Here is a 16,197-nt window from a genome sequence, read left to right as displayed (position 1 = left end):
ACACATCCGCCTTTCATTTGCCAAAACAGATGGAATAAGAAATAACCCAATGTCTTTCATTTGCCAAAACAGGGGGAAGAAGAAATAACCCAATGTCTTTTCTTTCAACCCACTCTTGAAACAGTACATGCTCTTTATATGTATATAAAGAGAGGAAAGTTAAATTAGAATAATAGCAGAGTTTGTTATAACCAAGTGACTGTGATTAAAGAAGAGATTAGAATTGTATTGTGCTGATTGAATCAGCATAAGTAGTGGCAAACAATGAATATTGGAGCTGCTGTTGCTGTTGCTTTCACCTTTATTCTGTTCATATGATGCTCTCACAGTTATTTTGATTATGACTTTCCTTCAATTATCTAATAAGATTGAGCATGGCTTCATTAGAGAGAGTGAGAAGGGGAGTTGTACATTGAGGGTTTAATCTGAGAGGTGCCTGTGATGAATAACACCGGAAGCTGCTTGAAATGGTGGGGTAAGGGTGTGTGAGCAGCAAGCTGAACAATTTGAAGCAGAGGTAATTACCTCACTATGAGGCTTGGTGAGCACACTTTAGTATTTCATTGGAAAGGGTGCAGGGTGCTAGAAACCTCGAGAGGAGTGGTGACGGCCATGCTAGAGAGGCTTAGTGAGCGTAGTATAGTGTTTGCTGTATGTTTGGATTGGAGGTTTGGCGTGTGAGGAATTAAACCTTAAGCTTATTTTTTTTGGTATAAAAACATACATACAGAGTTATGGGGGAGGAGTGTGCTGCATTATGTTGGTTTGTCAAATGTTCTTATCATTTTTACACATCTATGGAAAGGATCTTTTGATAGTGGGCGTAGGGATAAAATGGAAATTTTTGAAAATATTTTTATTTTTATTCAAAAAATGCAAATATCATGTAAACTCTATTAAGTTTTATAAAAACAAGAGTTTTTCCCTGCATGCTAAAATTTTGCAAACTGCAAGCATGCTTTATTTTTTCCTGGACAAGAAGCATGTCTCTTTTTTTGGAGAGTTATACCTATTATTGATGATCACCGCATCTCACTACGATCACATTTTTTTTTTCTTTGGACTTTCCTGGAATTTAATCCTTCAATCCTTGATTTATTTGTTAGAGGTGTTAATTCCTGATAATTGTCCCATGGGCTATGGCTAGTTGATGTTATTTTAATTGTGAATTTAATTTAATATTTAATTAATAGTTCGATGTAATCCTTATCCAGGATGCTGTGGAAAAGATTCCTCCTCTACGGCACTTGTGTTTGATTTTGAAAGTGTTTCTCCAGCAGCGGGAACTGAATGAGGTTTAAGATATTGATAATTTGATGCTTTATTTTCATCAATCACCTTTTGATTTACTGTCCAGTCATTTTTCGTTCTCTAATTTCACTTGCAGGTATATTCAGGTGGAATTGGTTCATATGCGCTTCTTGCAATGCTGATAGCACACTTACAGGTACATATCTGCATTTGTTAGAAATTAGAATCAAAATGGAAAGTGTCATATTTTCTTCCTGAGATATATTTTACATATGATGCTCTGATTTTACTTTCCCATTAGAATATGCTGTATGCTTAGATGTTTTCATAAGAATTTGCGCAGAATTGTGGCTGGCATGTCATTATCATTATCTTCGTTTTTAACGTTTTCCCAATTATTTGGTTTGGCTTTATAAATCCTCATCCTTCGTTGTTCTTGTTGAAATATTTGAGGTGTCTATGCTTGGCGTTTTTTCTCAACTACCAACCATGCCACTTTTTGATCCATCCATTTTGTTTGTATTCCTTTCGAGTTTATTCAGTTGATATGCCATGTTGGTGCATCTTCTGCTTTGGTTTTGCATGCCTAAGTCATTTAGGTCTTATTTCTACCATCTTATCTTCTTATGTCGTAAGTCGTAACTCCTATCCTTCATAATTTCACAAACTTTCCATCTTAACTTTCTCATTTCAATCACTCAATTTCATTGCCACATGTAAATTCTTTTATTGTAGTAGTTCGAACTAAACTTTTATAAAATTTGCAATTATCCGTGGCATTCTCTTGCCACAAATAAACCCTGGAACTTTTGCATTGTGACATCAAAGTTTAACTCTACAATTGAAGTTATTATAGTCCATATTATATAGGTTTAATGTAACCATTTAGCATGCCTCTCTCTGTTATAGAATTTGTTATGTGTGTTTTCATCTTTATTTTGGTTAAGTGTATACGGATTATTTGTATTACTGTATAGATGACTGCTCATCTATGCTGTCATCTCTGGATTCAGTTGGTTGATCAGTTCTGTCTTCTCAAAAGCAATTTTTTACCCAGATACAAAGGAGATCACAAGATATGCAAGGGGTCCAAAAGTCCATGGAGCAGAATTTGGGAATCCTCTTGGTATGTGTTCTAATGTTTTTCAGTTTGATTACTTTGAAAGATAAGGCGTTTTCCCTTCTTACAAGAAACTCTATGCAAGAATATAGATGGTATACGGGGTTTTAATGAAGGAATTCAATGGTATTTCGCATAATGATGAATACCTGATTGCCCTGACTATAACCTTTGAAGCTGTAATTTCAGCCCAAGATGCTAAAAATGTTTACTTTTTTCAGAGAGTAGACTAGTAATGAACAAATATCATTACAATAACAAAAAGCCTTTTATCCCACTATGTGAGGTCAGCTACATGAATCTTTTTTCTCTATTATGTTGAGTCAAATTCTCATTTAAATCTAATTAAAAAGGTCATTTTTAATACTTACTAACCAATTTTTTTTTAGGTTTACTTCTATCTTTCTTATCATAGGCCAAATCTAATACATCTAATCTCCTAACTGGGTTATCGAAAGGCCGATACTTCATGTGACCAGAACAATTATTACCGGACGTAGCTCTATGTTCGGTCACCACTGAGTTACTCGGTATTTGCTCGGTATTGCTTGGCAATAACGAGAAATACCGCTCTGTGAAGACCAATACCAAGTAATACCGAGCAATACCGATTTTTTCTAAAAAAAACTCGGTATTGCTCTGTATTGCTCGGTATTTGTCTTCACATAATGGTATTTCTCATTATTGCCGAGCAAATCGACAAATACATGATTTTGTGCATGCTACGTGGCGCCATCTCAGTGCCGGTCGAACGTAGCTCTACGTTCGGTCACCTGACCAAATAAAAATTCCATGTGACCAAACCATCTAAGGCGACTAACTCAAATCTTATGTGCCACTAGAGCTACTCCAACCTTTTCACATATATACTCATTTGACATTTTCTCTCTAAGCGTAAAGCCACATCCACTTAACCATCCTTATCTCTACAGCACTTACGTTAATTTTATGCTTTTCTTTTAATGGCCAACATTTTGCGCCATAAAGCATTGCATGTATCACAACCATTTTATAAAATTTTCTCTTAAATTTGAGGCGTATTGTTCTATCACACAATAGGCCTGATGCATTTCTGCACCTCGACCGTCCAATTTGAATTATATTAATAACATTTTCATCTGTTTCATCATCACTATGAATAATAGACCTGAGATATCTAAAACGTGCACAATTTTTTAATTATTTGATCACTTATTATCACAATCCCGCCACTAGATCTATTATTGCTAAAATTACACTCAATGTATTCAGTTTTAGGTCTACTCAAAAGAAAACCTTTAGACTCTAAGGTTAATCTCCATAATTCAAGTTTTCCTTCAACTCCATCTCTTGTCTTATCAATAAGAAGAATATCATCAGCAAAAAACTTACACTAGGGTACATCCTCTTGCAAATGTCTAGTAAGAATATCCATGAATAAAGCTAAAGATATGGGCTTGAAGCTAATCTTTGATGTAATTCAATTGAAATAGGAAAATACTTGGTCAAACTACCTTGTTTTTGAAATAAGTAACAACTCATGTATATATATTCTTAATGATTTGAATATAAGCATCATTAACTCATTTCTTTTCTAAAACTCTCTAGAGTACTTCTCTTGGAACTTCATCATATACTTTCTCTAAATCAATAAATATCATATGTGATCCCCTTGCTCTCTCTATACTTCTCCATCAAACCTATCAACAAATTTATAGCTTATATAGTAGACCTATCCAACATGATTCAAAATTGATCTTGAGAAACATCAATACCACATCATAACCTATGCTCAATTACTCTCTCCCATAATTTTAATGTATGACACATTAACTTAATTCATCTATGATTCACACACTCTTGTGCATCACCTTATTCTTAAAAATAAGAACCAATACACTCCACTCATTTTACAATTTTTTTGGTCTTCAAAATAATATTAAAAAGCTTAGTAAGTCAATAAATATTTTGATCTCCTAAGGATTTCTACATCTCCATTGGAATATCATCAGATCCCACTGCTTTTTCACACTTTATTTTTTTGAAGTGTCTCCAACTTTGGTTTTATAAATACAACAATAAAAAATGAAATTTCTATTTTTATTTACATTCCTAAGGCCACTAAAGTCAATTGTATTCTCACAATCTTCATTGAAAGCTTATTGAAAAATCTCATTCACCTATGTTGAATATCTTCTTCTAAGAAAAACACTTTTTTATATTCATCTTTAATGCACTTCACTTAAACTAGATCTTTCTCATATCTCTTTGCTTGATTGTCTTATACATACATCTTTCATCTTCCTTAATATCTAATTTATTATATAAATCATAAAAAAATATTTTTTTTTGCATCGCATATTGCTTTCTTAGAGTTCTTACGGGTCTCTCTATATCTTCCCCAATTTTTATGTTTTTATATATAAATCAATTTGTATGCAAAGTTTCTTTGTTTTTGATATTTTCTTGCATATTTAGATTCAACCATCAACTATTTTTACTATTAAAAGTTTTTTCTTTGGTTTTCCAAGCACATACTTTGCCACATTCTTAATATCACCAGCTACTTTTTCTCATATAACATTAGTTTCCTCATTAACAACCCAAATATTGAGATCCTGAATCTTACTCTAAAAAATATTTCTATTAGCATTCATTAAATGCCACCTCTAATCTTAGAACAATATTTACTTTTTTTTTAATATTCTATCTCTTCATCTTAAAGTACAAAACTAATAAACGATATTGGATAAATAAACTTTCACTTGGAATAGTTTTACAAACTTAATAATCTAACCGATCTATTTTTCTTATAAGATAATATGAGGTTTACTATGTCCATTCCTATAATTGATGAGATGTCCATCTCTTTTCATAAATAAGGTATTAGAAATTATAAAATTATAAGCTAGAGCAAAATCTAATATGATCTTATTACCTTTAGTCGCTCTAAACTCATAGCCATTATGGATATTTTTAAAATCATCTGTCACTCTACCTTTATTAGTCGCTCTAAACTCAAAACGCCTTGAGGCTTACGCCTTGCCTCACGAACGAAAAATGCCTCAATACCCGATTATACAATTTTAAACATTGATTAAAATGTATATTAATCTCATTAGCATGCAGCATATTAGAATGAATATTTTCTATTTTTTTACCCATTTACTTTCTAACGCTCTTGAATATATTATTTACTATCCAGCTTTAAAAGTTTCCTTAAATATTATTATCACATTTTTTTTAGTTTTGTTATTATTATTTTATTTATTATTGAGACGATATATTTTTTTATTTGTACGTAGCTTTTTTTTAATGAAAAAAGCTTTTTTTCTCTTATGATTATATATAGTATATATATATAATAAAATTATAGCTTATTGTTTGTTTTTTTTTTTCAAAATTGAAGTTAAATTGGTACTTAAAATTGTACTTGCTTGCTCTTCTTTCTTCATATGTTGGATAATCTAAAAATTTCTTCTTTATCTATTAAATTTTGGTCTTTAATTTTCAACATTTTTCATGCTATAATTTGCAAGAAATCATAGTGCTAGAGTTTAAATTAAAAAATAGAAAGTTTTGCAGATAGCATTTTGCTCCTTTTCTAATCAATCATGCATTTTTTTTTTCAAAAAAAAAGAAGAAAAGTTTTATTTAACTCTTATAATGAGCATTCAAAATCTCATTCAAATTTTGTTTAACCTAATATTTGTCTGAATCTATATCTTTTGGGTAGGTTTAAAAATACATTCGTTAAAATAATAGGTTAATGACATCTGAAGAGAAACTATTGAATGAATAGTATCTGTCTGTAGTTCAACACAATTGAGAAATAAGCTTTAAATTTAGAAATTATACAACTTTGGTTATTTCAAACCATATAATTAAAAAAAAGTTCTGAGTTAAATAATTGCAGGAAGGCATTTATATCTTTTGCCCATTTGAACTTTATATTTACTTTCAGCATATCATGATCAATATTTCTATAATTTGCCCATTTGAACTATATATTTACTTATAGATAAGAATAGACAATAAATTTTGTTAGTAACATCATTGTCCATGCGTTTTAATTATAGTAATTTGCATCTAGTCGCACTTTTGCTTGTAAGTCGTAAAATAAATTTTATTTTCAGTGCTAATGCACGTTGTAACTTGCTAGTTGGTTGGTAAAACTAACTAAACTTCTAATTTCAATCTCCGCTCTTAATTGGATCTGCTAGCCTTCCCTAGCCAACTACCCTCAGTAGGATCAGCACCCCCAAAAAAAAAAGAAAAGAAAATTCTATTTCTATTTGCATAGCCACCACTATTTTCCCTTCTCATTTGTAAGCCTAATATCAAATCAATCCAAGAGCAAGTCCTTGAAAAACTCGTATGACAAATGTTAAATACAAATCTGCTTCTAACAAACACTGGAGGAAATTTTATTTTAAAGTGGGTGATTTGGTTATGGCTTATTTTCTTCGTCAACGATTTCCTGTTGGTACTTTTGGCAAGTTAAGCAGGAAGAAACTTGGGCTTTTTCATATCCTACGAAAATTGAGCACGAATGCCTATCTCCTGGATCTCCTTATCACTGTTGGAACTTCTCCTGTATTTAATGATTTTGACCTTTCTTTGCATGAAGGAAATTCAGATGATTCTGTGGAGGTTGAGGCTTTACTAATTTTCACTTCAGTTCTAAATAGAGATGATCAGATTGAGGATGTTATTGATATCAAGACTACTAAGAGTAGATATGGCGAGCACAAAAGGTTCTTGGTTAAATGGAGCAACCGTTCGTTAACTGATTGTACATGGATAGATGCAGCGGAGTTAAAAAATCGTCATCCGGATCTATATCAGAAAGTTGTTGAAGCATTCTCATCAGGAGACAAGATTCTCCCATCAGGGGGGAATTGATGCATGCAAATTTCAGTTTTTTTTTTAGTTTTTGTTTAATTGTAATTTGAATGCTATATATATATATTTTTCATTTATGCTACCCTATGATGGAAAACATCCAATGATTATGAGTAGGTAGTGCGTGGGCTTGACAATCTTTGGGTGTGCTAGCTATCTTGGTGTTTTGGCACTTGGGCTGCTGGTGGGTTCTCGGTTTCGGCTTGGTTGCTCATTAATGCTTTTGAGAGCTTTGTTTTAGCTCATTAATGCTTGAGCTGCTGTTTTTTCAGCTCATTATTATGGAAAGTTATCCCACTTTTTAGCTCATTATGTGGAGTGGAATTGTGCTCTTTCCCCTTCTCTGTAGCCATTCGATTTCCCCATTATGGCTGCTTTTCCCGTGGTTGTTTCCTTCCCCCTTTGGCTACTTGTTCCGGTTCCCTGTGGTGCCCGTTCCTGTCTCCTGTGCCTGCCTTTTCGGTTCCCTGTATGGCTCTTCGGGTGCTGCTTCTGGTCCGCCTGTTGGCCTTCCATTTCCCCTGTCCTGATTGGATTGGTTGGAGGTGGTTTTGGGTGTTTGGCTGCCCCCATTTTCTCCTATAAATTTGAGGTGTTTTAAGGCATAAAATGTTGTTGATTATTTAAGCAAAGTCTCTAAAAATACCTGAGGGTTTCTTCTTTGGAAAAGCTTGAGAGCTTGTTCCATTTCTCTCTTCCTCTCTATAATTTCGTCTTTTGCTTCTTACCTTTTTCTTCTCTCCACAAGTTCCACTCCACTAGTATCTTTCTTCTTGAGCTATTGGAGGTGTTGGTTGGCCGGTTTGGTTGCATTTGTCAGAGGAGTTTTGGTGGACGTTGGCCCTTGTAGCTGTGGTGGACCCTTGGTTTGCAAGCCTTTAGCCTTTAAGCACATCTTTTATATTACCTACTATTTTGTTGCATGTGAGGAAACCAATGGAGAAAAATGATTCATGTAGCCGACCCCACGTAGTGGGATAAATGCTTGATGTTGTTGTTGTTGTTGTTGAGGAAACCGCTAGTCAGTTGTTCTAAGGGTAGTTGTTTTTATTTTTAATTTGTTTCGTTTGTTTGGCTTTCGTTTGTTTTGGTGTTTGTTTGAATGGTGGCATTCTAATTTTTGAATTGAGAAATGTTCTACTAGTCCTAGTGTTCTCCTCTCTTGGCTCTTTCTATCTAGTTGTCCGCATCACAAAATCTAACTTTTCATCTTCCATGAGATGCATGGCCATTTGCATCATCTGTTGAGGTCCACGACTTGTGCTAGTAAAGGAGGATATGAAGGCCAATTTCATTTGTCGGATTGCAGCTGGGTTAATATGCAAGGTGATCTCAGGTTAAAGTTAAGGAAGATTTATATTAATTTGCCTAACATTCATCTTTAGTTTTCTGACTTTTTTTTTTTTAACAATTGTGTGCAATTATGTTTATCCTTATCTTGCTTTGCTAAGTCATCTTGCTTACCAATTTTACTTGCTATGTCAGGTAATTCCTCGAGTGTTATTTAAATGTTTAACTTACACTTTCTAGCGACAATAAGCATCCAACCCATGATGTGTTAATAGTTTGCTGCACAGTGTCTAATTGATCTGGATAAATAATGGTTTTTTATTGCAAATTTTTACTATTTAAAAGTAATACCATCCTTCAATTTTATTTTATGCTTCTAAGAGGTTTTTATTGAGTTAGATTACATCTATTATGTATTTGAATTAATTGATTTAAATAGCTGTTTATTATTTTTCTGTCTGAGATCTCATCTCGGTGCTGCTTTTCATGAAGTCAGGTAAAGTTTTTTGAATTTTATGGACGCAAATTGAACACTTCGGATGTTGGTGTTTCTTGCAAGTCATCAAGCACATTTTTCTTAAAGTGTGATAGAGGGTACATCTTCTTCCTTGTTACCCAAGTTGCCTGAATGGGCTCTAAATTTTCCAATTCCTTATCTAGGCTTCATTCGATGTTATTTTTTAGCATTTATTATGAATTTCTATTCAAAGATAACTTTTAAAGGAATATTTTGTAGGTTTTTCAACACAGGAAGGCCGTATCTTCTTGCTATTGAGGATCCTCAGGTTGACTGCATATTGTTTTTAATTTTATATATATATATATATATATATATATATTCATTTTGTCGTTATGAGCTGGTTTCTTACATCCTTTGGAAAAAATATTGTATGGTTTTCCTGTAATGTAGGATCCAGATAATGACATCGGGAAAAATTCATACAACTATTACAAGGTTATACTTCTTCATGATCAACCTTTTTATTATCTTCTATTAAAGTAGCCTTTTGTATTTCAAGTGGACCATGGCATGGATCATTTGTACAGTTCTTGTCGAACACTGTTTCCCATGTGTTTATTACTAGTTCAACCTTTTAGTTTGGTGATACGAATTAATTGTGGATTGAAGTCCTATTGCTCTATTTTTATTTTGAGTATACTTTTAATTCAACGGCTCTTTCTGCATTTGCAAAATGCTGATGATTCATTTGGTAAAAAATGGTTCTTCATGATATTTTTGAGCTTGCTGTTAAATATTGGTTTCATGGAATTTGAATATGAATCCATCTAAATCTTTTTATTAAGCCTGATTTTTTTACAAGTCAGTGCCCATTAATTTAAATACCAATTATTTTTAGAAGGTTCTGATCTTAAAGAGCTTGCACCTTTTGTTGGATCCAATTTATGCCCATAAGTGACACCCGACTTTACTAGCAGGCCTATCTGGTGAGCTAGCGAGCCGGAACGTGTGTGGGAATGGAGAGTAGGAAGAAAACTTGAGAGGAAGAGAATCTATAAAAGCTCAAGAAAATTATGAATCTCAAACCATCATGGAGTCCACTAGAATCAATAAAAAAATTCTCAAACTACCTCATCACCCCTTATTTATAAGATTTTGAGGGTTACAAGAAAGTCTACATAAAAGAGAAAAGTACATTGCTACATGGAACACCCGTACAAAGCTACAAAATTACCCTATACACCTGTCATCTTTGTTTCTCTGAAGGAGAGCAAGGTTGGAAGGGCCACAGGGAGTGATCTTTGGGCAAGCTTAGTAGTGCCGAGTAGGCTGGGATGAGTCTGTGGGCGAGCATTGAGATGTGGGACCTATGACTGGCAAGCCTGTTGACGTTGTCAGCAACTTGTATGAGAAATCTCAGATCGCCTGATGAGAAAGAGAGAGACGAGTGATATGGTGTACATAGACAGGAGAGACATTGAGTTGAATGGTCGTGACGAGATGAGTTGAAGGCTATGATGCACCGACACTTCTCAAAGAGCCGTGCAGTGTCCAACACGACACGTCCGATACTCCTCCGACACGTGGCGGACACGCCGAAAACGTGTCCGATTAAAAAATATTAAATACAAATTGGACACGCGTGTCCGACATGCGTATCTTAAATATTTTATGAATTTTTTTAAATATAATTTCTTGTATTTGGCGGGATTTAAACTAAATTTCTTATTTCCTATCCACAACATCAAATCAACGTCCACACTTAATACCCAATCATCGAATATTCTCATTTTAATTTCTTTTTTGCAGTGAAGGTATTTTCATCTCCTCTCTCGGTGACTGATAAACGGCATCGACGCCTGATTCTCGACATCCTAATACAATCATTTTAAGCACAAATTCTAGTTAAATGACTTATTGTTTTCAAATTATTTTTAAAATTATACTTATTTAATTTTTATACACTATTTTTTTAATATAAAAACTATAATACCGTGTCCAACCCGTATCTGTGTCCTATATTTTCAATAATTGACGTGTCCCATGTCCGTGTCGTGTCATATCCATGTCGCCGTGTTCGTGTCTGTGCATCATAAGTTGAAGGTTACTCACTTTCTTGTAGCTAAGCTTGACGAGCTTTCATGAAATGATGGTGCTAGGAGAGAACGAGTAACTGATATAGTGGTTTAGATATGTGGTGAGTGCTAAAGCTAACTTGATGAGGAATCCTTAATCTGCCAAGTTAAAAGGGTGAGCTTTTTGGTGGGCCTGGACAAGTAGTGCCTATTGATCATAGTGGCTGACAATGTTTAAAATTGCATATTTGGGTATTGAGGCGTTTTTCATTTGTGAGGCGATGTGTATAAGCCTCAAGGCGTTTTGAGGCGTAAGCCTCAAAATCAAAAGATTGCGTAAACATAAAATGATAAATTTTTTATATACTAACGAGTGAATAATATAGAACATAAAAAAGCAGAAGATATGGATTGAAATCAAAATATCCCAATAATAAGACAACATGAAATATAGTTCAACTCAAAATTCTATCTTTCTCAAATCCCAGTATTCTTTTCATTAACATATAATTCCAATTTCCAAAAACAAATAGCAATGACATATCACATAAGAACTCATAAGTCATCAACACTGTCATCACTAAGGGATTCTTCATCTGAATCATCATTCTGATGAACTGCTCTCTTCCCTTCCTCCTCTCCTATAGAGTCCAATGTCGGGTATTTACTTCAAGATTTATGTAAGTTTTAATATATATAGCGTGAGGCGTAAGCCTCATTCCAGTGAGGCGAGGCGGGCCTCAACCAAGTTGAGGCGCAAGCCTCATAAAAAAACCTCGAGGCGTAAGCATCGAGGCGTTTTTTACTGGAATTGCGCAAAGGCGAGCCTCATATTGCGCAATTTTAAACCATGGTGAGTGAGTTCTCTTACGAGTAGCATCTTTCGGTTCATTAGGTGAGTTCTGCTGTGGACCCTCTTTGAGGGCAAATTCAATTCCTTTATTATAACCTATAAGCTATTTATTAAATACATGCGAAGGCATATGCGAGTATCAACCTTTGTCATTTTTATTAATAATTGAATTTTTGATCTATGAGCTAACTAGAACATATCGTATCTTTTTGTTGACATTTGGGCTTGTCAACTAAAGATAACTGAACTGTCGGTCTGGCGAAGAGCTTGTTTTAATTATTTCTGATAGCTAGCTTTTCCAATTTAACCGTTATGGGGTAAAGTAAATGTTTTTTTTTTGTTATTTTTAGGAAAATCTGTTATACAGCAGCTGAACATGGTTGAAGCCCGCATTTCAGTTAATAATTTTACTTTTCCTGTGCAAGGCTTTTTCAATCACGGAACAGGGAGATTTCTTTTAGTAGAAAACTCGACTTATTTAGTTCTTATTATATGGGCGGTGAAAACCCATCAGGGTCTTGGAATAGATTTAAAAAATTAAAGATCTTTAGCCTGCTGGAATTTGAATGCAAAATTTTCTCAAATTGGAATTGAAACCATGAGTTTCTTTGCCCTTTGTTCAAAAAGGTCCAAATGAAAGATTGTAATAGCAACAATGGTTCGGTTTTGATGCAGGATAAAATAAACTTCTACGCTATGCTTAACACTGCATGTTATTCATTGGCTGATTGTTGAAAGATGTAATTTGGAAGTTTCTTTATTGTATTGAATTCCATTGCATATTCTAAACTCAACTACTCTGACATTTTTACCTTCATTATGCTCAGCTTTTCTGATTTTGATTAAGCGATTTTTATTCTTAACTTACATGCAAAACCAAATTGTCTCAACTATATCAGAAATCATCTTTTTGATACAGGTGAGGTCGGCCTTTGCAGTGGCTTACTCTTCATTGACTGATGCAAGAACTATAAAGTCCTTGGGTTCTCAAAAGAGCATTCTTGGAACCATAATTCGACCCGATCCACTTCTCCTCGATCGAAAAGGCGGGTCTAATGGTGAACTAACATTCAACAAGCTGCTTCCTGGAGCAGGTGAATCTGTAACCCAGCAATTCGGTTTCAACAGCAATATCATCTATAATTGGCAATTGGTGGATGATGAACCATTTCCGAGGGAAAGCATACTTGTCGATGATGAGATCGCGGCGGCTCGAAAGCAAAGGACCTTCCTAACAAAAAGAATAACACACCAATATGCTAAGAAGGTGCGAAATTTTGAAACCAGGGAGGAAGATGGCAATTTGAATGGAAGTTCCATGAGGAAAAGGATGAGATTCCCAGATAGAGACTTGTATGGTCAAAATTCTCTACCGCACTACTCCAGATAAGTATGGCTGAGTCCTTGAAGGAAGCTTGTATAACTTCTAAAATTTGAATGGGCTGTAGAAGTCTTACAAGCATATAAGCTCAACAGAAGTTCCATCTTCATCCATTTGATATTTAGTGCACAGTAATCAAGTCTCCACTTCAGAGAGGATAACGTTATTCATGTTTGTTCAGACTAATATTATGATTCGTTCATATGATCAGGTTGATTCGTTCTCCTTTCGTTGTCAAGCCAAAGTATACTACTTTGAAATAGCTTTCTTACTATCTAAAACATTCAAAAAAAATTTACAAAAAAACAGTAAGAAAGTCATTCCAAACACAGCTTTGTTACTGTTTTCTGAAGCAGCTTATTAGTATAATTTTTTTTAGTTTAAGAAATTTGTATACTAAAAATTTGTTTTATAAAACAGTATGAAAGTTATCTCAAACAAAACATTAATGTCTTTGTTCATGCTATGCTATGGATAATGAGTAATTCTTCACAATTAGAGAAATTTATGCAATTTTATTATCTTATTTCTTGTATCATAAATTGAGATGGATGTGGCTAAAATTCTTTATTATATGGTATTTTAAAGACTTTTTTTTCTTTTTAATTATGAATTCTTAATATTAAAAATTATATATTTATTTATATTTACAATTTTTTACATATTAAATTCAAGATATTTAAACATTTAGCATGTAAGTATTATCTTATCTCATAATTAATAATAATTAGTTGATAATTATGCTGGGTAGGGTCCGGGTTCGAATTTCTGACTTGTTTACCTACCCGGGTCGGGTCCAGGTTCAAATTTTTAACCCGTTTGAACCCCTGTCAATTTCGGGTTGGACCCGAACCCGACCGGTGACCCGTTTTTGACAGGTCTATGTAAGAGTTTGTTCTCTTCTCTCTTCTCATCTTGAATTTCGTCTCAAGTCGTGTCTCTTCGTTTTTGTGTCGTCCCACCCCTCTTGTGCGAGCGAGGGGTATAGGCTCTCCTATATTTCTTGTCCCCACCAAAAATATTTTTCTTTTAAATTAAATTTTCATATATTTTGATAGATATTTTGTAAATTACAAATCATATAAGCAAAATTTTTAAATTATTTTTTATCATCATTTATTTTATATTAAGATTTATATTTATTTTAGTATTGATATTCAATTTAAATTTATTTTGGAGTGGCATTTATAAAAGAAAACTTGACTATATATATTATAATATTTAGAATTAGAGAAATATGTGTATACTTTTTTTTTTTTGGAGAAATATAATCGAAATTTTAATTTGTATTAAAACATTCCAAGAATGTGAAGAGATTTATTAATTTATATAACTAATAATTTTGTGTTAGAAATCTGTTGGCTCTCAAATTTCCAGCACATTTTTCTTCTACGATTATTCTCGTTTTTTTTTTTGAAAAGAAAAGCTAAAAAGCTTTATTTAATAAAAATATAAAACAGTCTTACTCTCTACAAGTATCCGACTCCTTTTCTAACAAAGAAAAGAAAGGAGGAGGGATATTCCTTAAAGTAACATCATCCCAAATAAAACAGCTAAAGCAAGCTAAATTAGCACAAAGATCGAATAACTTATTGCTTTCTCTACTAACATATTTAAAAATAACAAAATCAAAATCTTTAATAAAAGAGAGGTCAATCGAGTCATTACCGCCTTTCTTCACCAACTCCTTGAAGAAATTGATCACATTCATGTTATCTCCTTCAATGATGAGACCTTCATGTCAAGCATCCATTCTTTAATCACTTGTTTGATTGCTAGTATTGCTTGAAGCTTCACTGTAGCCGAGTCCCAGTGAGTAACAGGTTTTCCAAAGGCTAATAAAAACCTTCCAAAGTGGTCTCTAAACACTCCTCCGATACCAGCCTTGTATGAATTATGAAGTGCTGTAGTGGCTTGTAGGTGTTTCTATTGGATGAAAGTCTTCTACATTTTGTTATAGTTCTTTTTCATTTTTACTTATAGATAGCATGTTGGGTGTATGACGGGTCTTTTATAACCACTAGTAGGCGCTTACCTTTTTGCTGCATAACAACTATCTATACTTATCGTAGATCAATGTACTTTTCAGTCATTAATTGATTATTGACTGAAAGGGTATCGTAGCATCCATTTCCTGTTAATGATTATCATTATGATATATCACCTATCATTTCCAGTGAGCATTTGCTTTCTCCATGACCTTCTGTTTCATGCCTGTAAAAGATTCACTATATTGGCAATACATTCACCATCAATGGTTATAGATAGGTTCATTGTATGAATCGCAAGTCTTCTACTATTATGTGTGGGCAAGTTGTGTTGAATGCGGATCATTTAATGCTGCCCATAGTAACTCACATTTATCGCCATTTTTCTTGTATTTACTTGTAGACAATATGTTAAACTCATGTTGGGTCTCTTACAACAGCTCGTAGGTGCTTACATTTGTTGTAGTCCTTCAACAACATATCTATTACCAGTGCTTACATGTAAACTTATGTGCTCATTTTTAAGCCCATGTTTCCCGCCGATCAAACTACGTTCGTCACTAATTTTTTCATGCATGTTGACTGTGAGTTATTATGCTCATTGCATATTAGCGTCGCATTCATATGAGATTGGTGTACTCATTTGTACGTTAATCAATGTTTATTGTAAGCATGCAATTACACTCACTGTTACACTCTTCATACCTCACTTATAAACATGTTACTTATGCTCATTACGACTATCATGCCATGTCTTTCAGTGCTTGCAAGATTTGATATGCTTGTTTTTGTACTGGTATTGGCTACAGGATGTCGTTGCATTATTCACTAACCTCCTCATGCATGTTGATTAGTGAGCTATTATGTTCACTTATATACATTTCATTATTACTTA

At 33.7% G+C, this 16,197-nt stretch overlaps 1 protein-coding gene across 2 annotated transcripts in view; it reads left to right on the top strand.

Moving 5' to 3' along the window:
* LOC110115711 (terminal nucleotidyltransferase 4A) overlaps positions 1-13,558 on the top strand; it is a 38,026-nt gene extending 24,468 nt beyond the window's left edge. The window contains exons 7-13 of one of the 2 annotated variants that reach the window (XM_020849027.2): positions 1,215-1,295; positions 1,388-1,447; positions 2,265-2,377; positions 9,038-9,139; positions 9,282-9,330; positions 9,456-9,500; positions 12,853-13,558. In XM_020849027.2, coding sequence (XP_020704686.1) covers positions 1,215-1,295; positions 1,388-1,447; positions 2,265-2,377; positions 9,038-9,139; positions 9,282-9,330; positions 9,456-9,500; positions 12,853-13,323 — 921 coding nt within the window. In that variant the 3' untranslated portion in view covers positions 13,324-13,558. The remainder of the gene's footprint in view (positions 1-1,214; positions 1,296-1,387; positions 1,448-2,264; positions 2,378-9,037; positions 9,140-9,281; positions 9,331-9,455; positions 9,501-12,852) is intronic. The other variant, XM_020849028.2, reaches the window with a different exon arrangement.
* The last annotated feature ends 2,639 nt before the right edge of the window (positions 13,559-16,197 follow it).

The sequence above is a fragment of the Dendrobium catenatum genome, unplaced genomic scaffold (assembly GCF_001605985.2).
Source record: "Dendrobium catenatum unplaced genomic scaffold, ASM160598v2 fragScaff_scaffold_1260, whole genome shotgun sequence".
NCBI lineage: Eukaryota > Viridiplantae > Streptophyta > Magnoliopsida > Asparagales > Orchidaceae > Dendrobium > Dendrobium catenatum.
This window is presented reverse-complemented; position numbering and strand designations above follow the sequence as displayed.